Here is a 27,337-nt window from a genome sequence, read left to right as displayed (position 1 = left end):
GGCACATTTGGGGAAGGCCTGTCTGAACGCCTACAATGGAACTCAATGAATCCTTAGATTTGAAGAAATATAGTAGGTGACTGATAGATCTCTCACGAGAATTTGCATTCTCTATCAGAGCGTGGACCTGGTCAGTTCTGTTCATTGGTTTAATCTTCATGTCAGAGCAGAATAGGTGCTTACTACATAACTGTTGAATGAATGAGATTTCGTGGACTGCAAGGGCAGCACTTACTGATGAAACTTCCTGGCTGAGACTCTTGTGGCAGAGTAAATTGGAAAACATAACTCCACTTTCTCCCCTGTCTGCTCTATTCTAATGCCAGAGAACATCATGCCACCATACAGGATTTTACATGGAGCTCTGATTGTGACTTCATATTGTTGCACAGATGCTTCTCTGCTCATTTGTGATTTTGATTGACCCAGCCTAGCTATGTAATATCACCATTGGTGAAACAGAAGTTGTCCACAAGGGCTGCCATTGACAGGTGAGCAAAAGAGTTCCTTGTGCAGAGTTGTTAGTGTGGCTTGACTGACTGAAGAATGAAGAGTGGCCGAATATGACAAGCCAATACATGCCACTTTAGCATTAGTATTATTCTGAGCTAAAGGCAGTTAAGAAGAAGCAGATATAAGTAAAATTCTCTGCCCTCCCCCACTTGCCTAAAAGCAGGACATAAATTTGTGAAGATGTACCCCTCTCTCCTCTCTACCTAGAAGGAAAGAAGTTAATCCTCAGAGACAACTCTAGGGCCCTTACCAGCCCAGAGGTAGCACGAGAGGAATCTACAGAGCAAACTTTACTAACTAGTCCTGTCTTCCATTAGTTCCTCTGTGTGTATACCTCTCACAATTTGCCATCACTGGAAACTCAAAGTCCTTTTGTTTTGTCACTTCTCACCAAATGTGTTATTCTTTTTAAAAAGTGCCACACAAGTACAAGCCCAACTCTAACCACCGTGTTGAGTAACTCACCTCTGAGTGCTCCCATGTGTGTACAGGGTCCGGCAGAAGTGACACCATTGAGTGTCAACATTTTATTCTATAATGTTCAGGTCTAATACAGTAGTCACTAGCCTCATGTGGCTGTTGAACACTTGAAATGTGGATAGTGCAACTGAGGGACTGAACTTTTAACTTAATTAATTTAAATAGCTATATGTGGATCATGGCTTCTGAACTAAACAGCTTTGTAAGAAGCATTAATGAGCACTAAAAAAAGAATTGAGGTTAAAAAAAAAAGGACAAAGATCATCTATTTCAGGTTGCTATGGACTGGGAGGGCTCCCAGAAAGGCATGTGATTACAGTTGGGCCCTCAGGAATATATAGGCTGATGATAAGGGAATAAGAAAAAGCTAATACTGGCTTTGGAGAATTTTCAGAGGACTGTTGGGTGATACCAGAGAGCAAATATTAAATAGCGTATACAGTCCTCTTCTGGTTTTCATTTTATCTATTGTGTGGAGAAGATGGTAGGGTTTGATGAAGCAATTATCCCTCTTTTGTGATCTCTGACACTTTCCAGGGGACTGAGTGATTAATCTTAAAGGCAATTGGAAGAGCACTAAGATGGGAGTCAGCGGATGTGGGCTCTACTACTGCTGTGTTATTAACTTACCCACAGGGCGTAGTTTCCCTGTCGGAAGAGAATCAACGGTTCTGTTCTGTGCTGTGTTCTCTGATTCCCATTACATTTTGATGGAATAGGATGGTGTAGCCCATGTCATCCAGCTTAAAGTCTTGCTTAAGGTGAAGAAGGAAACTCAGTGGGGCAGGGTGGGGGTGGGGGATAGGAATATAAGAGTCTACACCCTCCCTACCTTCCTGTCTTGAAGGGAGAAAGCAGAGGTAAAGGAATAGTAAGCTCACTTCTAAAGTATCTCTCACCCCTAAGTCAATAGGGGATCTTCTGTACATTGGGAAGGGTGGGGATAGGTAAAGCAGCAGTGGAAATCACCTTAAAGTGAAGTGGGGATGAGTTTAAGGTGTGTTGAGAGTATTTGGGGTAAGGTTGGGTATAGGGAGGAGGTTTCTGGAGGAAGAAGGTGGTGGTGATTGGGAAGTTCAAGTTCTGAAAACATTTCCAACTGGACAATTTCCCTTAAGATTTTTCACCATGGCTGCTTACTATCTGTAGGTCAAATATGTTGGTGTTTTAGGGCCACTGCAATAAAGGTATCTTTTTTTTTTAAAGATTTTATTTATTTATTTTTAGAGAGGGAAGGGAGGGAGACACAGAGAGAGAGAGAGAGAGAAACATCAATGTGCGGTTGTTGGGGGTCATTGCCTGCAACCCATCCATGTACCCTGACTGGGAATTGAACCTGCGACACTTTGGTTCACAGCCCGCGCTCAATCCACTGAGCTACGCCAGCCAGGGCTGCAATAAAGGTATCTTGCTCACAGTCATTGAACATCTTAAATCCAGATTTTGACAAACCCTCTCCTTTACCAAAATTTAGTCTGCCTCCTTCGTGTTCTGTTCTCAGCTACATCTCAACCTTGGCCTATAAAAACTATTAGAGCTCTCAGCTCAAATGATTTTGTCCATCTTTCCCATCCTCCTGCCCCCTGTGCCTCCCCCCGCCCCACACACACACACTAAGAGGTCTGAACAAACAAACACCAGGATAGTTTCTGCAGCTCAAGGCCACATCTTTAGGATAATCCCAGCCTCCCTCCCCTAAAATGCCTGGAGAATTTACTGTTTGTTCCAGCCAAAATTTAGTGATAGTCAGATTGGCCCCAGAACCCCTTCTTTAAGCAGTTACTTTTCAAAGCTTGCAATTATAAGTCCGTTGCTGCTTCCTTTCTTTTTAAAATGCAAACATGCAAAAGATAACTCACTCCCAGCCCAGGGCTCTTGCTGGTATCACTACCTCCTGTCTAAAAGATACAAAAAGAGCCTGTGATGAATTGTTTTATAACATGAAAAAAGTTTGTCTTCCAATTAAATGTTAATTTTAAACCCAGGTGGCCTAATCACATGGACCAATCCCCTTAACACCTTTTTCAGTGCCTTTTCCTTGGCACACACCAGCTTTTAAAAAGTCTTCCTTTTGTTTCAGCGACCACGTTAAATTCAATGCACCCTAGGCCCTTTTCCCTATTGCAATAGTTATTACTGAATAAAGTCTACTTCAACTAGTATCTGGTTTTCTCTGTCTTTGCCAGTCTTCTGTGTTTTGTGGTAATTCGGAAGCGGGGCAATTTCTGGTACAGTAATGTGCCATTTAACGTTTTAGTCAACGATGGACCACATATGGTTCCATAAGATTATAATGGAACTGAAAAATTCCTACGGTCTAGTGATGTCATAGCCATCTGAAGTCATAGTGCAACACCTTACTCACTTTGTGGTGATGCTGGTGTAAACAAACCTCCTGAGTTGCCAGCCTTATAAAAGTATAGCGCATACAGTTACATACAGTACCGAAAACTTGACAATTATAATCAATGACTGCTGCTGGTTTATGTATTTACTATGCCATGCTTTTGTTATTTTAGAGTGTAGTCTTTCTACTTATAAAAAAGGTATTGTAAAACAGTATGCCTTGTTATGCTGGCAGCAGCCTCATAAATCTTGTGTTTATGAAGTCTCTAGATTCCATCATTTTCTCTTGTGCTTAATTTAGTCTTGTATTGCTTTGTACAGCAACAAGCTGTGCAGGCTTGTAGCCTAGGAGTAATAGGCTAAATCATATAACCAAGTGTGTAGAAGGATCTAGCGTTTGTGTAAGTGCATTCTACAATGTTTGCAAAATGACAGAATTACTGAAAGACACATTTCTCAGAACATATCCCTTCACTGAGCGGCACATGACTATAGTCTAGTACTTCTATACCAGGACAGCTTTAACTCCGACCAAGAACTGCATAGCACTGCCTGCATTCCTCTTTTTTTTACCCTACTTCTCTCCCCTTCTCCCCTGTTCTCTGACTTGGCTGGGCCTTGGTTCCCATGCTGACAAGTAAACTGGATATTTCTGAGTCAGTTTTAGCTCCTCCCTGTCCCCTCTTCAGATTTTACCTCCTCTTCTCTGGAATCTCCTCTCCTTTTCATTCTTGATGCAATTGCTCTAGGTCAGGACACACCAACTCTTGCCTAAATAAATCTAGTTACCTTTTAACTAATCTCCCTACCTCCAAAGTACTTCCAAAACTCTGAATTGATCACCTCACTCCCTTCTCAGAACTTTTGACTTTATTGGCTATTGAATAAAGTTAAAACTCTTCAGGAGGCATTTGGGGCTCCCATGATCTCATTTTAACTTCACTGTCTCCCACCTCATCTTCCATGGAACTGTTCTTTAAACACATGCATATCTTTGCACTTCTAGGGTATGCTCATATTCTTTTGTCATTCTAGAATAAATGGCTCTCTTTCCCCATTTTTACCAATGATCAAAATTTTAATCCATTTCAGGGCCCAATTCAAGTATCATTTGAATTTCATTTCCTTCATAAAAGCATTCCCAATAATTTCAGTAGGAGTTGTTTCCCTCCTCTATATTTCCACCTCATATAATTTCTGAATATCAGGTTCATAACTGAGGTATAACTAACCATCACCATAATGAAGACAGAGAGTACAGTTGATTCTTGAACAACATGGAGGTTAGAGGTGTTGACCTCCCATGCAGTCAAACATTTTTGTATAACTACTGTATTTCTATCAAACCAAGTTCCCCTCTGTCCGTTTGCAGATTTTCTTCCTCCTAGTTCCTGGTAATCACTGATCTGATTTCTGTCTCTGTGCATCTTAGAGAATGTAATCTTACTTTTGCATTTTCCCCTGTAGGCCTTGTTCTGTATACACATATTTCTCTCACAGGGTTGTAATCTTGCAGACAGAGAGTGGTGATTATTCACCTTTCTATTTCTCATGGTTCCAAGCACAAGTTCCAAACACATTTATTATGGGCCAGGTCATAAGTATTTGATAAAAGAGAAAGGGAAGAAAAGGAAAAGGAAAGAAGAAAAGGAAAGAAAGGAAGAAAGAAAGGGAGAAAGAAAAGAATGATCCAAAGAACAAATGGCCAAACCACTCTAGAAGAGTTCTGACTTAATAATAGGGCAACCAACAGGGCTCATGGTAGTTTAATGAATTATTCTGAGCTATTAATGTGAGTATATAAAAGTAGCCACTCTGAAACATCTACATATAAAATATATTGTTTGAATCAGCAAAACTGACACTTTAAGTTGGGAAGGAAGTCTTAACACAAAATGACATATAAGTTGTGGTAGGTTGTAGGAAACAACCGGCCACCACTCCCAAGCTAAGCCACCTCTGATCTCTGTGCATATTACAACACACTGCAAGTACACTTAAAAGTTCCAGGGAAGTTAAGAGAAGGAGAAAGATAATTAACATTTACCAAGTGCCTCCACAGCCATTGTGCAGTATGCTTTATAATCTGTTTTAATTCTTACAACTACTCTCTCACTTCAGTTAAAAGTTATTAGAGCTATTTCTTTTATTTTAAATTTTTATTTACTTTAGAGAGGGGAAGAGAGGGAGAAAAAGAGGGAGAGAAACATCAATGTGTGGCTGCCTCTCACGTGTCCCCCACTGGGGACCTGGCCCCAGGCCAGGCATGTGCCCTGACTGGGAATCAAACCTGTAACCCCTTGGTTTACAGGCTAGTGCTCAATCCACTAAGCCACACCAACCAGGGGAGGTATTTGTTTGCTGGGAAAATAAATAGGCAATTCAAGGAAATTTAGGGGTATGCCTTCAATGGGAGGGGCAGGCTAGAAATTGTATTTTTGGATCTAGGTGAGTTCTTAAGAGATTTCTGTTTTCTGTGAAATCACAATAAACAAGAAAGGACAGGAGTCTGGGGTAATAAACACTAATGTCTATCATTGATCCATTCAGGGTGCTTCTGGTGTGGTGAAGGAACTCTAGTGTACCCTTTAATGAGGTTGTTAACTGAGACACATGGTGGAATTGAGGAGTTAAGGTGTGTAGTTAGTAAATGGGTAGAACAACTGCCTTCTTTCTATATTTTGGAATTTAAAGTGACTTTGCAGTCATTCGACAGATAATTTTCTTGGCTCTTAAAGTTGGAAGATAAACTTTGGACAATGTATTATACTATGCCCTTTGTAATTAAGTAACTCAAGATAATGTGTTAAAGTTCAGTGGAGATTTAAATTCCCAAGCTGATTCTAGAGAGCTGTTAAGACCAAAAAATGTGTTAACACTACTCCTGGAGTTTCTCAACGTCATACAGTGGTGAATTGCATGTTTCTATCGCTTATTACTTTCCAGTCTTGCAGAACAGCTCAGCATTAAACAACTAAAAATAAGTACAGTTCAACTTGAAGGCTGAGACCAGGACAGCACCCTGGGCTGTGTCCCAGTCACGGGATGTGAAGCCTCTGAAAGTTGTGGGGTTGTGGTGGAAGTGGTGTTCCAGGAAGATAAATCTGGCTGTGTGTGCAAATGGCCTGGAACAAAGAAGAGGTAGAGGCAGTTTAGTGCACTGGGAGGCTTCTGTGATATCCAGTCTGCGGAGATCACAGCAGGGCTGAAAGGGAATGGTAAGAAAAGAAAAAAGAAAATGGTAGTGCCTGTCGGGTTACGTGAGCGAGGAAGAAAACTGAAAGAGCGGCTTCACGTTTTCCGCAGACGCGAAGTTTTTAGCAGGGACCCCTTAACTCCTCTTCCGTCCTTAGAGCGGACGTCCTGAGATCAGCCTGAAAGCTTAAGTCTCAACACGGCCTGGCCAGTAAAAAGCGCACTGGGAGGCAGGAGCAGCTAGGAGTGTCCTCTGGCCCACTTCCCTCTTCCCGCACTCGACCACTCCCTCGGGTTCCGACCCCTCTCCGTTCACCCGAGTCTCCTGATGTCCCCCAACCCCCACCCTCTATCCGCGGCCAGCACCGACCGCCTCCTACCCCTCCCCTCTCCTCCCTTCCCCCTTCCCCGCTCCACCTCCCCCTTGAGGCGCTGACTCGCCAGGCTGCCACGTCTCACTGATGACATCACCAGGGCCGCTCGGCCTTAGCCAATCCGCTAGGGGGAGTCCGAGCGAAGTCCTAGCCAGCGAGTCAGCGGGGAGGGGAGCAGGGAGAGGCGGAGGGGGCGGTGAGAGAGTGTGGAATGGGGAGGGCGACAACCCCTCCAGTACGCATGCACCAGAAGCGCGGGGCTTGGCGGGAAGTTGAGTCCTGGTCCCCGCGCCACACCGTCAGTCTCAGCTCCCACATACTTGCTAGCAACACTCTTTCCCGTCGTGCCACGCGGTGCGGCCGCCCCCTGGGCTATGTAAAGGCCCCTCGGTCTAAGGCTTTCCTATTTCCTGGTTCGCCGGCGGCCATTTTGGGTGGAAGCGGTAGCTGAGTGGTGGCTGCTCCTGATTGTGTTCTAAGGGGCCGGAGTGGGGAAGACGTTTGCTCTCCCGGAACAGCCTATCTCATTCCTCTCCGATTACCCGTGGCGCCGAGAGTCAGGGCGGCGGCTGCAGCAGCAAGGGCGGCGGTGGCGGCGGCGGCAGCTGCAGTGACATGTCCAGCATGAATCCCGAATAGTGAGTGCAAGAGCGCACCGGTCGGCTGGGTCCGTGGGCCAGCTTAGGAAAGCTTAAAGGGGGCTAGGAGGGCTGAGGCTGGGGTGGGGGCCTCGGCCGGGGTGAGGTGTAAGGATGATGGGGCAGGAGAGGCTGGCGGCCGGGAGTCGGGCCCCATTGTCTGACGGTGGAGGGGCGGCCTCGGGGAGGGGTTGGGTCGGAGTGGTGAGCCACCGGGCCTGGACCCGGTCGGGGTGGAGGCCTGAGTGCCGGGCCAGTGCGGAGGAACTGTCTGCTCAGAAGGATGGGGGCGTTTGGGAGTTGGTGGTAGGGCGGTGGGAAGGGATAATTTCTCTTGGAGGCAGTGACTTTTGAAGGAGGACTTGTTTTTAAGAGGAGAGGATAGGGTGGGAGAGCTCTTCTGGAGGGCAATGTCAGACCCTGCCCCCGCACTCTGCGGAGCTGTCAGAATCGTTTGGGTGGAGACCAGTTTACTTGTAAATCTTGAGCTTGTTGGCTCTGCTTCCACCCTCCCCGCCAGGATGCAGGTAATACAGTTGTTTTTCAGGACTGCGTGGGATTGAGGGGAGTGAGTAGATTTAAAATTTTTAGTTCTTTTTAAAGTTATTTCTTGGAGTTTTTTTAAGAACTCGCCAGACCCATTGCCTTCCTAAAAACCTAGGCATTTGTGAGAATTTCTTTTAGAGGACACTAAAGTCATTTTGTGTTGTGTAGGTCAAGAAAGAAAAAAAAACTAAATCTTAAGAACATCTTTTTGGTGTTACCAAATTAAAAGAAGACTTTCCTGTCAAGTTGAAAGAGAAACGAATGGGCCCTATGATAGATCTGAGGTTTTGTATTACCTTCTTGAATGTTTGCAGATAGGGAATGAGGTTCCATGACGTGTCATGAAAAGTTAATGCATTTCTTTTTCTTGCTCACTCAAGAAGTCACCACAGCAGATGTGACATATCTGGCACTTTTCCGGGGAACTGGTGTTCACTTTCCTTGGGAAGACTTTATTGGGCTCTCTTAATGGCCCTTTAAAAAAATCCTTCTGCAGTTTGCATATATAAATTAATGAATAAATTGGAGGAAATTTACCTGGTGTTCCTTTTAAGTATTAAATTTACCTGGCTGTGGGGGACAGGGTGGTTTTTGTTTGTTTTTTAAAGCAGATCAGTATTTGTTATAAAAGTTGAGTTTAGCCCTGGCCAGCGTGACTCTGTTGGACCATCCCGTAAACCGGAAGGTCTAGGGTTCGATTCCTGGTCAGGATGCTTTGCTGAGTTGCAGATCCGTCCCGGTTTGGGACGCCTATGAGAAGCAACTAAACTGATCTATGTTTCTCTCTCACATGTATATTTCTGTCCCTCTCCCCCCTCCCTTCCTCTCTCTCTAAATATCAATAAGCATATCTTCTGGTGAAGATTTAAAAAAAGAAAGAAAACAAAGTTGAGCTTATTGGCGGCTTTGGTCAACTAAACGTTTCCCCTACAAGGTCCACCCTTCAGTTTAGCTGACAGTCATGTGTGTGTCACATGGCTCTTGCAAAATGCATTCTGACTTCAAGTTTTGTAATATTGTGGTTTTATGCAAAATGCCCCCTTTTTGTATTAAACAGAAGCCATAGTATTTAATTAAAATTTTACAAACTAAGAAATTGAGAGTAATGTTCCCGGAGTGCTGTATTTGCTATGTTGGCAGTTTTAAAATTTCTTTATGAAGGGCTCCAAGGACAAAGTTTGTTTTGCATAGTTGGGCAGAGTTGAACTTGATGTCCTTCATTTTCCTGGCAACAATAAAGTACATGGATTGGCCACTTTCTGGAGGTTTGTAAACCTCTTTTGTTCAGGAAGTTTCTTATATTTGCTACACATATTTAGTGCTGTAAGTAGATTTTGAAGATTAATTTAACAGAACAATGATAGATTATTTAGCCTCTGAGTTTGTTTATGCTTTTTAAAAATAGGATAATGGGAGAAGTAAAAGGGGACTAAATGGTAATGGAAAAAATACAATAAATATTTTTTGAAAAGTGATTATATCTGGCAAAACATAAAATTTCAAGGCATTTAAAAGATAAATAAAAATAGGATAAGAGGAGTCATTCCTATCAGGGTAGTTGTGAAGTTAAAATGTATGTAAAGGAATTTGGAAAACTGGAAGCACACTAAATGGTGTACATCATTATTTTGTGAGACATTCTAGTAGTGGTAACGTTTAGGAATGTACCGTAATCCCTATTCTCAAGGAGCTGATCATGGAGTATAGAAAATAGGTTGTAGGTATGTCAAATATTAGCAGATATAGCAAATTCCAGATATCCGCACATATAATTTTGTTTGGAGCAATAAAATTTCAAAAGAGGGTAGAGGGTTGTGGTTGGCTAGTTGGGTTAAGGAAGACTTTATAGAAAAGAGACCTGTTAGGGAATTATTAGCAGTAGTTTTGGAGAAGCAGAGGGAATGAGGAGGACTTTTCCAGGGGTGAGTAGGAAGAATAAATGGCAAGGAGTAGTAATTCTTAAGTAAATATAGTGGCGAATCATCCATCCTTGGAGTTCTCTGATGAATGACCTCAACAGAACTAAACCCAGAAATCATGTTTATATATTTTTTGGCATCAAGTATACCAGTACCTGGCCTGCTGTATTTATACTCTATATCGTGCCTAGTAAAATAATCTAGGAGTTTTGGGAAAACTTTTGGAAAAGCATTAGTGAAAATTACTTGAGGTGAGAGGAGGTGATGGATATTTTATTATGCAAGGTCACTAGGGCAACCAGCATGTGAATTTTTAGCAGCCTGACTTTAGTTTCTTTTGTCTTTAATGAAATTTGTTATCATAAAAGCAGTTAGAGAAAAGATGGCAAATATAGAAAAGAAGGAAATAAATTCTTATTTTTGTCACCCCCACATGGATCCATTTACTTTAACACCTTATTCTAAACTTTAAAGTCTTATGTTTTTTCTTAAATTAAAACTTTTAATGGGTGGGTACCTTTCATGATTCCATGATAAGTTTTTGACAAGAGAAAATGTTTGGTTCTCTCAGAGAACAGCATTTTAGATTTGTATTTGTTGGCACAAGATTGCCTGTTGGTAGCTTTATTACTGAATGCTTTTACTTTATGATCTTCCAACTTGTAAGCTTTTGGTTTTAGAGTGAGGAGAATAAAAAATATACCAATCACTGCCCTGGCTGGTATGCCTCAGTGGATTGAGCACCAGCCTGTGAATGGAGGGGTTGCTGGTTCAATTCCCAGTCAGAGCAGATGCCTGGGTTGTGTGGGCCAGGTCCCTAGTAGGGGGCATGTGAGAAGCAACCACACGTTGATGTTTCTCTCCCTTTCTTTCTCCCTTCTTCCCCTCTCTCTAAAAATAAATAAGTAAATTCTTAACTATATGTATATCAATCACTGATTAAATTTTAAGCTATCCCTTTGAATGCTTTCAATGTTATTTTTCTGATTTGGGAGAATTGACAACCCTGGACTAATCTTTATGGTAGTAATTAAGGGTAATAACTGACTCATTTGAATTTCAAGTACAAACAAAAACAAAAAGCCACTGGAAATGGAATCTGAACAGTGGAAAAATAGATGGAAAGTGCCAGACCTTTCTTTTTCTTTTTAGAGAGAAGGGAAGGGAGGGAGAGAAACATTGATGTATGAAAGAAACATCCATCGGTTGCCTATTGCACACTCCCAACTTGGGACCTGTCTCCCAACCCCCAGGCTTGTGCCCTGGCTGAGAATTGAACCAGCGACCTTTTGGTTCACAAGCAGGTGCTCAATCCACTGAGCCATACCAGCCAAGGCTCTTTTTCTTTTTCTGTGTGTGTGTGTGTGTGTGTGTGTGTTTTGGAGATCTGAAGAAAGATTTTTAATTTACTGAACTAGGTGGTAAAGCAGGCAGTGATTATTTCAGCACACTGGTTAAGAAATACTTCACATTATTCTCATACCAGAAACATTTTTCCTAATCCATTAGCTTCTAGTGGGCTTTTTTAGTGTCAAGAAAAAGTACATGTATCTATCATGAACATACCAGTTAACTGCAGTAGAACTGTATAGTCTACTTGGATCAACTGTGGTTCTTTTTTTTTTAAGATTTCATTTATTTATTTTTAGAGAGAGAGGAAGGGAGGGAGAAAGAGAGGGAGAGAAACATCAATGTGTGGTTGCCTCTCGCATGCCCTCCAATGGGGACCTGGCCTGCAACCCAGCCATGTGCTGTGATTGGGAATTGAACCACTGACCTTTAGGTTAGCAGGCGCTCAGTCCACTGAGCCATACCAGCCAGGCCAACTGTGGTTCTATAATGCAGGACAATTTTATAGTAATGACCTTGTTTTTAGTTTTTTGTTTGTTTGCTTTTAAAAATCATGGCTCCAGATTATACTGACATCATGGCTTAAGATTTAATCAGTCTTTCAAACTTGGCTTTCTGTCATGGTAGACTCAAGAAACATTTGACTTTTTTTTTTTCTTTGCTAGCACTGTGCTCTGAATAAATCTGTCTTTTAACTTAAGGATTTGAAAGTAAAAACAGGTTAACTTTTTGATCTGTTTCTATCTGTCCAAGTATATTTCATTAATGACTGCATCATTACTGGTCTTCATATAATTTTTAGTTTAGTTAGGATTCTTTTTATTTTATTAGAACAGAAGGTGAAAATCAGCTAAAACTAAGTTGTCTTTGTTGGTTGTCTTGATGACTTTTTGGTGGTGTTGGTGATAGTTTGAAAAGTTTAGAAAAGTTTAAAGAAGAAAAATAACCACTATTTTCACTATCAAAAATATGATTTCTTAATGTCTTACAGACATTATCTATAATTTCTTATAGAGAATCAATGTATATAATTCTTTGAGTAATGTAAGTTTCCAGTAGCTGTATAGAATCTCCACAAAATGCACCCTAAGAGTTTTGTGTCAGTGGATGATCTTGTAGAATTATTGAAAGATAATTGAAATTTTGCATCTAAAAATTTCCTATTCCTGTTCATCATAATTAAGTTAAAGCGAGACATGTTGACAGTTTCTTACATATTCCAGCAATAAATCATTTAAAGCTCTTTAAATGATGTTGTATGAAGATGGATGAACTTAAGAAACAAGTGTTCTTGCCCTGGCTGGTGTAGCTCAGTGGACTGAGTGTGGGCCTGTGAACCAAAAGGTCATTGGTTCCATTCCCACTCAGGGCACATGCCTGTGTTGTGGGCCAGGTTCCTAGTTGGGGGCATGTGAGAGGCAAAGATCCATGTTTTTCTCCCTCTCTTTCTCCTTCCCTTCCTCTCTCTCTAAATATAAATAAATAAAATCTTAAAAAAAAAAAAAAGAAACAAGTGTTCTCTTGCCAACTCTTTAGTTGGCTTTTAAAGAGAATTTTGCATTCCGAGTAGTTTTATTTTTCTTCTTCTTCTTCTTTTTTGAAGTTCTGGAAGCAATCTTAGTAATTTACCTATGTGCTAACATCTTGTTATAGTCACATCCTATTAGCAGTCATTTGTGTTATGTGTGCTCTCCTTGGCAAGGTTTGTCTATACATACATGATTTTACTATTAGCAGTTGTAATAGTCAAGTTTCATTTTTGATTGTTAAGAATAGCTTCCTTTTGCTAATGTTACCTACTCTTGTCTCTTTCCTAACATGAAAAATGTTGAGGGTTAAATAAAATGCTTTTTAGGGTTTTGAGATTTTTAAAGCTTTGCTAAAAAAAAAAATACTTGGAGTGTTTTAAGATGAAGAGAAACCAAAAATGGGCGTAGTATGCCAGTGCATGAGAAATTTTAGATGTGTAGCTCATCAGTTTTCACTCTTTGAACTACATTTTGGAGTTTTGAGATTTAGGCAAAGTGCCCACACTTTTTTTTTTTAATCTTAAGAGGAAGGAGAAGTCAAGATTATTCCACTGTTTTCCTGTAGAGGGTGGGGCTGAGATTGCTCTTTTGATGTCTGAAATAGAATTTAGGGAAGAAAATCTAGGGGCTGGCTTTCCTGTGGAACCACCCTGTGGGTGTTTCAGATTACAAAAGGGTAATGGTGGAATATCTGGGAAAATAAATAGTCCCGAGGCTGTAAGAAGCTTGAGAACAAGTGTTTGTTGGTTTGTTGACTGACTTAAACATGTGGAGAAGGAAGGTACAAAGAAGTAGAAAGTGGAAGTTTTCCTTGGTACTTTTGTGACTGGTTGACTCAGTTGGTCAGCACACATTGCTTTATTAAATCCAAGGTTGTGGTAGGTTCCAGTTACTTTTACTCTATTCCATGGGTGTAGATTCCTAATTCTGACAGGCAGTGTTCAGTGTGAGTGCCTTTGCTCATAAGGGAAACCAGTCAGTCTTTGGAAACATTTAAAGATAACAATAGCTACTATTTAATTAGTGCTTACTCTGTGTGCTAACCACTTGATTTACAAGAGGCATTTTATTCAACCTGTACCTCAGATTGTGAACTTTACAAATAAATTTAGTGGATTCTATAGTTGATGTTTTCCAAGAACAGTGATGGTTTTAACTTGTCTGAATGTATTTCCTTTGAGTAACAATAGTACTTAAGTGGAATTATTCTTTGTCCTTTTTACTTTGCCTTTAGATGTTTTCTAGTAACTTGATTTGGGTTATTCTGAACCCATTTATGTTCATGTACCCTTAGGAGCATCTGATGAGCCCGGTGGAGCTGCTGCCTATATAAATACATACTCATGATATTTTGTATGAAGTTGCAACTTGTCACACTACCTGAGCCTGTTCATGAACCTCAAGTTAAGAATGCCTGATATAGGAGATTGAAAGTAGAAAAGAGAATGTTTACTACCACTCTTTTGAAATGTGGAAATCTGAGAGTGAAGAGTTTAATTTTAAATATGGTATCTTGAAGTAATTAGTGTTAAAATGTGAGATTTGTTGGGACATGGCTTTATTTTGAGGACCTAGTCTATGATTTTCTTTCCTTTTTTTTTAATGCTTACATTGCTGTTTCTCATTAAGTTGTTAATATAAGTGCTTCTAAGAGTCTTGAAACAAAGACACACTGAGTTCACAGAACATTTAGCATTCACATTAAGAACCATCACTATAGGTCATCTCTATAGTGTCCTTTACTAGTTTACAGTCCATATGGATGTAATTAGGATAAATGCCTAGCCAAGTGTAATATAGTCTGAAGTAGATTAGATGGAATTTATTAGAAGAAGTTAAGTAGCTAGATTTAGAAAAGGACATTTGAAGCAACTTTGTGAAATGTATATCATGTAGATGGTGGCTGGCACCTATCCTCATCAGTAGCTTTTGTGTTCCTCACTTACTAAAGCTAATGAAGTCTGAGCTCTAAAATTTACCATGCTCTTCTGAGCTGAGCTAACTTATTTACTAGTACAGGTGCTCTAAATTAATTCAAGCTGTGAATCACATTTTCTTTATATTTGGTCAGGTCCTATGTGCTGGTTCATAGATGCTTTGTTTCATTCTCTTAGGTTTTGTACATAGGACTTAGCATATTTATTTACTGACATTTTTACCATCTGAGTATATAAAATATGTCATTGAGGGAATGTGGTGTGATGAAAAGAACATACCATTTGGAGTTGTAAATCCTAGGTTTAAGTTCAGACTGCCACTTGCCTCATATACATCATTTATGCCTTTTGAGCCTTTTTATTTACAAAATGTGGTTAGTTCCACTTTAGTTCTGATTTTCAACAGTAAACTATACAGTGCTATATAGACATTATTTGACATGTGTATTCTAGTAAGGGCTATTAGAATATGGGTAAATGGCAGGTAGTTTCAACTTTAAAGAGTTTCTTACACATTTAATCATTATATATTTATCCCTGTCCTTTTAGTCTGCTTTAACAGTTGTTTAATACAGGCTTTTAAAATCTTCCAGTGAATGTATGTGTATACATATATACAATTTTGTACATATGTGGCTAATTTCACCTTGAAAGAGAGCTTGATAAAGAAAACAGCCAGCTTTAATTTTCTCTGTCATCAGAGTATGATGACACCATACTCTGTCATCATTAGAGTATGCTAGTCTAGGAGTTGAGGGGTTTTTCTGTTTTTGTTTTTTAATTATGAAATGTGAACTCTGCTCGTAGGTACTTACCCATTAGTTAAGTTGACTCCTGCTCGGACAGACATTTCAATATAACAGCATTAGTATAAGTTAAATCTTGTTATACTTTTAAAGAATTAGTATGGCAGGATATACAGTGCAAAAGATTTGGAGAAGGGGCCTGTGATTTCCATTTTTTAACAGAAAGTTTTAGTTATATTTTATTTAGCTGGAAAGGAATAGAGCACTGAGTACTCTCCAGAACCCTTGATTCTAGCTAGTCAGTCCTGGGATGAAGTCACCAACTAACAATTTGAGTGTCTACCACCAGCTAGAAAATTATGTATGTACATTATTTCCCTTAATTGTGTGAAGAAATAGTGCTCTAGTTTTACAGGTGAGGAAAAAGAGGCAGAGAAGAGTTAAATGGCTTGTGCAAGAGCATTCAGAGTAAACAGCGAAATTGGAATTTTAACTCAAGGACCTGTGAATTCATAGCCCAGATACGCTATTTCCGGTTTACTATATGTGGTTAACTTCTATGAATTTAAAATTTAAGCCAATTAATTAGACAACTAACATTTTTGTGGTCAGTTGCTTTTAAAATTCATGATCAGAGAGGTCTTTTTAAAATGTTATTAAAAAGGGTTTGTGAGTTACATGTTATGAATGGATTATTGACTTTCTCCTTCATATCTCATTTTGGGTTGATATTTAAAGCTTCTTTAGGCTTGAAGTTATTGTATCCATTCTCAGTTTTTCTACCCTCATGACTGTCTATCCTTAAGTATATATACGAGGGGCACTGGAAGTCATGCTTATCTTTCTGTGAGTAAGGCAAGTGAAGCAGAGGACTGCCTTTCGCTCACTGGAGCAGGCCCACTTGCTGCAGACATACTATTGTATACATGTTGCTAGGTTTTGCAACTGTGACCAGTGTGATCATAGTACTTATAAATAACTATTGTTAATTTTTAAAGTTAGCTTATACTGGTTAATTGTGATGCTTTTTTCATCCATCATCTGAACAGAAGCTTTGGATAAATAGCTTCATAGTTTTTGTTTATAGCTCTTAAAATTTTTAATCAAGTTACCTTGTAGTTTGGATGGAGAAAGGAAAATTAATAGTAAGTGCCACTTATGCTTCTATAATGTGCCAGGCACTGTGCTAGTGGTTTTAGAGGCTTTATTTCTAATCCTGACAAGAAGCCTAATTGGATGGTAGAGGGTGCTAATAGAATCTTTTTACAGATGAGGAAATTAGTGAGTACCTTGTTTCAATTATAGCTAGTATATGACGGTACCTGTGTTCAAACACCGATCTTTCCAGATCTAAAACCCATGCAGTCCTTGAAAGGTAATGAGGTAGAGGACATATACACCTCCTCCTTGGCATGTTTTTCAGCAGTGTTTATTAATGTAGGTTGCAAGACCATCTACTCGTTTATCTTCTTGGCTGATATGCCAGTTCTTCAGCACTACCAAAAATTTCAGAATTCCAGTTTTCAATGTTTAAGAACACTGTTCTAAACAGCTAGAATAGAACCTGGAAAGTTATTGTCTCCAAATATCAAAGAAAAACGTGGTTTTAGGGGTATGGGGATCGTTTTTTTGTTTTGTTTTGCTTTGTTTTAATAAGAATGTGAGATATTTCTTTTTTTTAATATTTTATTTATTTTTATTTTTAGAGAGGGAAGGAAGGGAGATAGAGAGAGAGAAACATCGATGTGCGGTTGCTGGGGGTTATGGCCTGCAACCCAGGCATGTACCCTGGCTGGGAATCGAACCTGGGACACTTTGGTTCCCAGCCCGCTCTCAATCCACTGAGCTACGCCAGTCAGGGAAGGGATCGTTGGTTTTTTTTTAAATTGCATGACTTTCCTTAAATTTGGTAATTGATTATTTTGACTGACAGGCCGCTTTTGTCCATAGCTGAAGGTTTATTTAATCTTCATTTAATTTAATCACTAAGATGTGCTCTATAAAATTCAAACAATGTAGAAGCATAGGAAGTAACTTAAAGTTCTTACCTTTTTTCTCCAGCCTAATGGTCAATTTTGAAGGGTGTTCTGTGGAGCATACTCACTTTAAAGTGAGTAAAAAGTTGATGTTAAATACAAATATTGCAGCCCAAGTTTTTGTTAGTCATCCCATACCCCAAAGGTTAATAAAATATTGTGTAGTTTAATAGTGAATTAAAGGTAAAATAACATGATTCCTATCATACAGGTGAATTAGTTCTAGATTAAAGAGAACAAATTTAGTTTCCATTGAACTTTTTAAAACAGCAAGTGTTTTAAAGGTAGACTTATAGCTGACATTGCAAAATTTGTATTTTGGGTCTTCTGTTTGATTGAAAACTACTAGTCATGATAGTCTTCTTCTGTTTTGTCTTTCCTTTTTTGTATACATATACAGAAGGTGGAATGTTGAAAGTTGTGTTAAAGTTAGTCAACTTTCTCTTGTAAAATTTTTACTGACCTGGGAACTATGTCTAATAATCCACATTTTATTGCATAAAAGAAAAAACGTTTATTCTCATGTAATCTAAAAAGTTATACTTGTGACTATATTGGAAATGTGCCAGTGCTGTCTGCTTCCCAGCCTTGACCTACTCTACCTACTTAGTGTAGAAATCATTTGTGTGATGGCAAGTAAGCTGAGTGAACTTCCAGGGCTATTAAGTCATTGAACAAACCCTCTGATTAAAACATTTTTTCTATCCCTCAACATCTTTTTCTGGTTGTAAAAGTAATACAGGCTTACTGCAGACTGTTTAAAAAAAGTATAAAGAAAAGTGTCAATCGTGATACTATAATTTATAAGTGTCCATTTTCTCCAAATCTTTTATGTGTGTGCAAAATTTAAAAAAAAAACAAAAATGGGTCATACTAAACAAAATGTTCTATAATCTTTTCACATAACAGTGTTTCACATAACTGTCTCTTGAGATTTTAGAATTTCCAGTGGCATTTTAGATTCAGAAATCAGCAGATTTATGTTCTGCTTCATATTTTATGTAGGCAGTTAGGTAACTTCATGAAAAGGAATGCATTTTACTTAAATAATCGTGACTGTTAAAGGTACAGAAAATGTTAGTGCTTACATATAAAAAGGGCATAGGCATTAAGATTATATTGTGATCGTAAACAATGAAAATGGAGGCTCCAGTGTTGCTAAAGTAGACCATGAATTGACTTACAGGAGGAACTGGTAGCAGAAATAATTTTTTACTTTTTATTGTCTCTGATGTCCCACCACCCAATTTTTAAAGTCTGTTAATTTCTCTGAATCTTCCTCTTTCCATCCAGCTTTCATCTGTGTCAGTCTTTTAACTATTTATTTATTTATTTTTAAAAGGTTTTATTTACTCATTTTTAGAGAGAGAGGAAGAGGAGAGAAATATCAATGTGTGGTTGCCTCTCATGTGCCCCGTACTGGGGACCTGGCCTGCAACTCAGGCATGTGCCCTGTCTGGGAACCGAATTGGTGACCCTTTGGTTCATATCCGGCGCTCAATCCACTGAGCTACAGCAGCCAGGGCTCTTTTTAAGTATTTCGTTTTCTCACTGAATTGCCTTTTTAAATCAAAACATAATACTTATTCATGCTGTTATAAATTCAAGCAGTTCAAAAGAGTTTTCTGTGATAAAAATACTTGCACCTCAAAAGCAGCTATGTTTGTATATTTTATAGATTGAAGCATGATTTACGATTTTTTGTTTAACTGGAAAAAATATAAAATCTGTCTCTTATATTTAAAAATATTAGGAACTGGCTTTTCAAAGAGATGGTTGTATCTACCCATTTTACTAATGTCCTCGTAGTTCTTTTTAAAATTTGTAAAATAAATGTAGATTTACAGAAGAGTTCTAAAAATTGTACAGAGAATTCCTGTATACCCTTCCCCAATTTCCCCTAACGTTAACATCTTATATCTCATGGTACATTTGTCAAAATTAAGAAATTAACACTGATACATTGCTAGCTAAACTATAGATTTCCATCCGGTTTCTCCAGTGTTTTCACTAAGTTCTTTTTCTGTTCCAGGGTCTAATCTAGGCTGCCATGTTGTATTTAGTTGTTATGTCTGGTTAGTAGCTTCCTTCAATTTGTAAGTTTCTCTGTCTTGCCTAGTTTTTTATGATCTTGTAAGTTTCTCTGTCTTGCCTAGTTTTTTATGATCTTGACACCTTTGAAGAGTAATATTAGGTACTTTGTAAAATTCCCCTCAGTTTGCATTTCTTATGATTAGGCAGGGGTGGGTTATGGATTTATATGGGGGAAGATACCGTAGAGGTGAAGTGCTTTACTAATCACATACTAGAGGGTACTTGATACCAGTATGACTTATTACTCGTGTTGTTCACTTTGATCACTTAGTTACAGTAGCATCTGTCAGATTACTTTCATTATATAATTGATATTTTTTTTCTTTACATACTCTGTTAGAAAGCAATCATTAAGAGCCCACACTAAAGGGAAGAGAATTAATGAGCTCCATCTCTAGAGGGAGGAGTGTTTGAAGGATTTGTGAGTATATGTTAAAACCACCACAGTAATAAATATTTGGGGACATACTTTGAGGCTATGCAACTGACTTGTTTCTGCTTAAAGCATCACCCGCTAATTTTAGCACTCACTGGTGGATCTTGGCTGTAACAGTTATTGTGATGATCTGTTGGTGATTTTCTGTTTCTCTTGTTCCTTCTACATGTATTATTTGGAATCCTCCTAGAAGGAAGATTTATCTTCTTTCTCATTTATTTAACATTTATACCGGTATGGACTCATGGGTATTTCTTTTATTGTTATAATCCAGTATGTGGTTGTTTACTTTGTGGCTCAAATTGTTTTGCTTTGGCCACTGAGGGAAATTTCAGGTTGGCTTGTGTCTTTTTAAAAATTGATTTGAAAGAGAGACACATCAGTTTGTTCCATTTACTTAATGCATTTGTTGGTGCTTCTAGTATGCGCCCTGACTGAGATGGAACCTGCAACCTTGGTGTATGGGGACCACGCTCTAACCAACTTAGCAGCCTGGCTAGGGCAGGTCTTCTGTCCTTTGAATATGTCCCCATCCATTTTTTTCCCCTCTGGTATTTAGCCCAAAATGTTAATTAAGGATGGCCATAGATATTCATTAACTGTATCTCACCATGAAAGAGGCTGATTAAAAATGCAAGATTCAAATGTCCTCTGATTTCTTAGCACATGCTTTGTAAAAGGCACTGTGCTAGATTTTGGAGACGCTAATAAGTCAGTTGACTTTCACACTCACAGAGATGTCAAACATAAGATTGTGGAGAAGTAGATTTCAGATGACTTGGGGGAGAGAGTATGAAGGTTATAGCAAATTAGACATGAAAAAGACCAGAGGAAGTTCTGATTTGGGAGCAGTGGATAGGATTTGCTAGAATAATCTAATATACAAGAATGATGATTATATTTGTAACTATAGATTTCTGATAAGAGTAATCCAGTTTTGTCCCTTAAGTCACAATTATATTGTAGACTGAAAACCTAATCCAAATTCTTGGGGAATAAAGGAAAAATACAGTGGTACCTTGGTACTTGTCGTTAATTTGTTCCAGAACTTGTGACAAGTACCAAGCAAGCGATGAGTGATGAAGCATTATCTCTTGCAGGGCAGTACTGTGACTCATACAGGTTCTGGCAAGTGTGACAAGTCCTGAGCAAGCTCAGGCTCTGAGTGCTGAAACATTTTTTTCTCATAAAAATGAGATGAGTACAGGGTTTGATGAGTTCTGAGGCTGACTAGTACTGAGATATGACTGACTGTATATTGTCTTACCATTTGCTATATAGTATTCTTGAATCTTTGTACCAAAATTCTGACCTTGTGCTTTCTAATTTTAGATTTGCATATTGTCAACATTTTTCTGTGTTCTGTTCTGCAAATTATAGTCATAGAAATTTATTTATTTCTTTATAGAGAGGAGAAGGAAGAAAGAGAAACAATGATGTGTGAGAGAAACATCGATCATTTACCTCTCCCATGCCCCCAATTGGGAATCGAACCCACAGCCTTTCATTTTGCAGCATGGTGCCCAACCCACTGAAGCACACACTTATCAGGGCAGAAATATGTTCAAGTCTCCGAATTATCTTGAACATTCAGTATATTGATAGTTTAGAAATAAGGTGGTATAATAGTAGGTTATTTAAAATGTCCCAATACAGTTAACATGCATGTAACATTCTCTAGGTGTGTGTATTCAATAAACAGAAGTTTGTGAGTTTCACTTTGTTTGCCATTCCCTATGTCTTTTGTTATGTTGGGTGAGAACAAAATACAGTTGATCCTTGAACCACTGGGGAGGTTAGGGGCACCTACCTGGGCACAATATAAAATCTGCATATAACTTAATATGCAGATTCCCATCTGATTAAAAACATGACCCATGTGACAGTGTGGACTTTAAAAATCCATATATAGATGCACCCATGCAATTCAAACTCATGTTAACTGTGCTCTTGTTTAGCAGTGATTATCCCACTGTAGAGAAGAGTACTGAACTCTTCATATTATTTTTAATTGAGAAAGGTGATTTAAAAAATTGAGTATTAATTTCTTCTTCCCTCCCAAACCTGTTGGGAATTTTCATGAGTTTATTTGAGCCAAGCTGACATCATATGCTGCAGCAAGATCTCAAATGCTCTGACTATTAATTTCTTGAAACCATAATGTAATTTGTAACAATTATTAGGAAGCATTCATGTTTTTTACAACCTTAAGAATACTCTGAAGTAGAGAAATTGATTTTTAAGGTAATGAATGCTACCTCAGGCAACATGTGTGACTCAGTGCTGTCCTTTATTGTAACAGGGTCCAGTACAACTGATTCAGGTGATGTTTATTGAATGTCTATAGGAAGCTTGGCATTGTGCTCAGGGAGATTGGTAAATTCAGGGTATCTGTTGTGTCGAAATTTATGTTAAAAATTAAGTAACTCAGAAAATCAAACTGCATGGAACTCTGACAGCCAAAGAGTTAAAGAAACATTCATCCAGACAGGTAGGAGGGGTGAGATGGGAGACAGGCAGCTGAGCTGAAAGTATGGTGACCGGGGCAAGGTGGCATACCACGCAGGTGATGTGGGACTGACTGAATGGGGAAACTAAAGACTCAAAACCCCTAGCCATAAAAACTGCAGGGGCTGCAACGGTAGGAGAAACTCCTAGTCTCACAGGAGAGTTCATTGGAAAGTGGGGCTAGAGCAGTGCCTGCCAGTGGCATTGTTCCCTCTCTGGCCCCTCCCCCACAGACCGTGCCACAACATAGCAAACAGGGTTTCCCCACCCTGGTGAATACCTAAGGCTCCGTCCCCTTACAACATAACAAGTGCACCAAGGCAAAAGAAATATGGCCCAAATGAAAGAACAGGTCAAAACTCAGAAAAAGAGCTAAGTGACAAGGAGCTGGACAACCTATCTGATGCAGAGTTCAAAACACTGGTAATCAGGATGCTCACAGAACTGATTGACCTTGGTGGCATAATGAAGGAACAAATGAAGTCTGCTCAAAGTGAAATAAAGCAAAATGTACAGGGAACCAACAGTGATGGGAAGGAAACCAGGATTCAAATCAACAATTTGGAACAAAAGAAATAAACATTCACTGGAACAGAATGAAGAAACAAGAATTCAAAAAGATGAGGAGAAGCTTAGGAGCCTCTGGGACAACCTTAAGCACTCCAACATCCAAATCATGGGGGTGCCAGAAGAAGAAGAGGAAGAACAAGAAATTGAAAACTTACTTGAAAACATAATGAAGGAAAAACGTCCCCAGTTTGGCTGGCGAAGGAAATAGACTTCCAGGAAGCCCAGAGAGTCCCAAAGAAATTGGACCCAAGGAGGAACACACCAAGGCACATCATAATTAAGTTACCCAAGATTAAAGACAAAGAGAGAATCTTGTAAGCAGCAAGAGAAAAGGAGACAGTTACCTACAAAGGAATTCCCATAAGACTATCAGCTGATTGTCCAAAATAATCCTTACAGGCAAGAATGGGCTGGAAAGAAGTATTTGAAGTCATGAAAGTCAAGAACCTACATCCAAGATTACTCTATCTAGCAAAGCTATCATTTAATATGAAAGGGCAGATAAAGTGCTTTCCAGATAATGTAAAGGTGAAGGAGTTCATCATCCCCAAGCCCTTATTATATGAAATGTTAAAGGGACTTATCTAAGAAATAGAAGAGATAAAAAAATAATGAAAAGTAAAATGAGAACAAACTCACAACTATCAACAAATGATCCTAGAAAACAAAAATTAAGCAAACAGCCAGAACAGGAACAGAACCAGAGAAATGGAGATCATATGGAGGGTTATCAGTGGGAGGGGGAGGGGCAGAATGGGGGGAAGGTATAGGGAATAAGAAGCATAATTGATAGTCATAAAATAGAAGGGGTGGTAATTAAGAATAGTATAGGAAACAGAGAAGCCAAAGAACTTAAATGTGTACAACCCATGGACATGAACTGAGGAAGGTGAGAATACTGGAGGGCAGGGGTAATGCAGGGCAGAGCAGGGATAAAGGGGAGAAAAATATTGAGAAAACTGTAATAGCCATAAACTATACTTAAACAGAAAAACTAACTATAGTAGTATTAATAGTGCAGTTATTCTTGCTCAATGAAATGTAAATTCTCAACATACTCATTGCTAGTGTCAGTGTTCAGCATTCTTAAGAATTGAGTCTAAGGAGGAAGCAATCAATAGTGCTAATAAAGTCCATCAGAAACTGTATTGCCTAATAAAAGTTGTATGGTATTATGTATGAATTATTAAGGGTAAAATTTCCCAGTCATTACCTTTGCCCCTTTTTTCTTTAGTATGTCAAACTGGAAAGGCTATTTTTTTAGTCCATTCTGTGCTTTAATCTCCCTCTCTTTTTAAAAAAGATTTTATTTACCTTTAGAGAGAGGGCAAGGGAGGAAGAAAGAGAGGGAGGGAAACATCCATGTGTCCATGTATGAGAGAAACATTGATCTGTTGCCTCTCGTATACACCCCGACTGGGGACTGAATCTGCAGTCCAGGCATAGGGCCCCACTGGGAACCCAACTGGCGACCCCTCGCCTTGCTGTATGATGCCCAACCAACTGAGCCACACCAGCTAAGGCTTTGATCCCCTTCTTAATGCCTGCTTAAAAGCTTCTTGTTTCCTTCTATGACTTTTATTTTGCTGTTGACTAGAGCACTTTGGATTTTTCCCCCTTTCCTTGAGATATAATTAGGGACAATAAGTATACTATAGTAACTTAATATAACCAAAAAGATAAATTTATGTAATACATATTACTGTAAACTTGGGTAATAATTGATGAATATCCACAAAGATAATCACTGTTAAAAGTTTTATATCTTGCTTGTAATTATGATTAATTAATTGTAATCTAATTTAAATTGTGAATGATCTTTGGGTTTCACATTAAGTAGGTAGCATTTTTAAAAACAGAATCACAAGCAGCAAAATTGAAACTCATGCTTATCTTCTAAAATAATAAACTGTAAATTCTGGATTTAAAAAAATCTTTTTGAAATTGCATGGAAGAACAGTTAGAACTGGTCAGAATTAGAAAGGCTCTATGAAGGATTCCTTTGGAGACCATGGGCAGGTAGGTAGTCTTTTGTCTTTAGGTCCATGAAGGAAAACCCACAGATGGTCTTTGAGTCAGGCCTGGCAGCGTCAATGTACATAAACAAAGCTTAGCTGTCAGTATTTTCTGAAGAATGCTTTACTGACTTTGACTTGTTAGAGAAAGAGAGGAAGGGAGAGAGAGAAACATTGATTTGTTGTTCCACTTACCTGTGCATTCATTGGTTGATTCTTGTATGTGACTTGACCAGAGAGTGAACCTTGGTGGGAATGATGCTCTAACCAACTAAACTGCCCTGCTAGGGCTCTGAAGAATGCTTTAATACAGGCTTAGAATGTTTGTCAATTTGTGCCTTTGCATAAACCACCTTTGAGTTTACCACATCTTCAGTTTAAAATATTTATAATACAGGCTTACAGAAGTTAAATGATCCTTTTTTTCTTTTTAAGGAAGAATTTCCAGGTGGATGCTAGGAAAGGATCATAAAAGCCCCTTGGAAGATTGCTATGAAATAATGTTTTGATCTTGGAATTAGGAGGAGAGATTTGTTTCATTGGCAAGAATACTCCCTGTATTCTAATACTGTAAAGGGATTTATCCAACAGTTTCTTGGGTTCTCCAAGAATGCTTATCACTTATGTTTCCTTTCATTCTTTCCTTGGAAGTAGTTCACTGATCTCAGAGATCATTGGGGACACATTGCCTATCTTACTTTTATGCAATTTTGTCATGTTCAGTGATTCATCAAAAGGACTTCTGCTAAGGACTTGGTTGCAAAAGGACTTCATTACAATTTTGGCTTCTGCTAAGCTATTCATGGACTTTCCAAGAGCCGTAGTCTTCCTTAGTGACCTGCTTATTATTCTTGCTATGTTTTTGTTGTTGCAGGAATATCCTTTTTATCAATGTGTTTTTTTTCTTTTTGCAGTGATTATTTATTCAAGTTGCTTCTGATTGGAGACTCGGGAGTTGGAAAGTCTTGCCTCCTCCTTAGGTTTGCAGTAAGTTGAAATTGAAAAACTTTTTTTTAAAGATTTTATTTATTTATTTTTAGAGAGGGAAGGGAGGGAGGAAGAGAGAGAGAAACATCAATGTGCGGTTGCTGGGGTCTGTGGCCTGCAACCCAAGCATGTGCCCTGACTGGGAATCGAACCTGCAACACTTTGGTTTGCAGCCCGCGCTCAATCCACTGAGCTTTCAGCCAGGGTGAAATACTTTTAAAGAAATTAATACTGTATATGTTTTCTAGGTAGACAAAAGATTAAAGTTTTGCTCACAATAAATTAATTCTTCCAGAATATATAGATTAAAGTCTTCAAGTATACATCCGTAGTGATACCTTGGAGCCTTAAGTAAAAAAAAATGCTGTTGTTCTTAAAAGAAATTCAACGAAGTGTGGTTGTAAAGTCAAAGTGATATTCTTGATAGAGGTCAAACAGTGTTTCACTCCAACATATATAGTGAGGTAAATGGAAAATAGTTGGCCTGTGTTGAAAATGACTTGATGGACAACGAATTTTCAAGTAAAAGTTCAGCAGAACAAAAAGGAAATGCAGGGTCTAGTACAGACTGTTTTTTGACAATGGTATTGTGTTCTGTAATAAACATATTGACTGCCTTCGAATTTAACATGTTTTCCATCTCACTGTGTGGATCATGGTTCTTAGAGTATGGAGTAAATATCCCTAGGGATTATTGGGACCCTCTTGGGGGGTTGTTCATGAGATCAAAACTATTATTCTAATAATACTAAGCTCTTAGTATTTGCTTAGTAAATAATTACTTAGTAGTAAAAATAAAGACATTTGCTTTTTTCACTGTGTTGACATTTGTTCTGATAATGGAAAAGTAATGGTGGGGTGAAACTACTGGCACCTTAACACACCTTGTCAAGGCTGTGCTAAGCCCCAGACTGTGCTCATAGTTGTGTTATTTACCTCTCTTCACTCACTGGGGGGAAAACACCATTTTCACTTCAGAGTGTCTTTGATGAAAAAGTAAAAATGATTAAGTTTTAAAAATCTAGTCCCTTTTTTTAAATATCACGTTGTGAAGAAATGAGGAATATGCATAAAGTGCTTTTGCTGCTTACTAGAGTGATTTGGTGTAGCTGTCTTGA

The 27,337-nt window shown here is 38.8% G+C and overlaps 1 protein-coding gene across 1 annotated transcript in view; it reads left to right on the top strand.

Moving 5' to 3' along the window:
* Positions 1-7,303: 7,303 nt before the first annotated feature.
* Positions 7,304-27,337, top strand: part of RAB1A (RAB1A, member RAS oncogene family) — a 34,594-nt gene continuing 14,560 nt past the window's right edge. Inside the window, exons 1-2 of the mRNA XM_028515846.2 lie at positions 7,304-7,546; positions 26,147-26,219. Of these exons, the coding sequence (XP_028371647.1) occupies positions 7,524-7,546; positions 26,147-26,219 (96 nt within the window). The 5' untranslated portion in view covers positions 7,304-7,523. The remainder of the gene's footprint in view (positions 7,547-26,146; positions 26,220-27,337) is intronic.

The sequence above is a fragment of the Phyllostomus discolor genome, chromosome 6 (assembly GCF_004126475.2).
Source record: "Phyllostomus discolor isolate MPI-MPIP mPhyDis1 chromosome 6, mPhyDis1.pri.v3, whole genome shotgun sequence".
NCBI lineage: Eukaryota > Metazoa > Chordata > Mammalia > Chiroptera > Phyllostomidae > Phyllostomus > Phyllostomus discolor.
The sequence above is the reverse complement of the archived record's forward strand: the minus strand, read 5'-3'. Positions and strand labels throughout refer to the sequence as shown.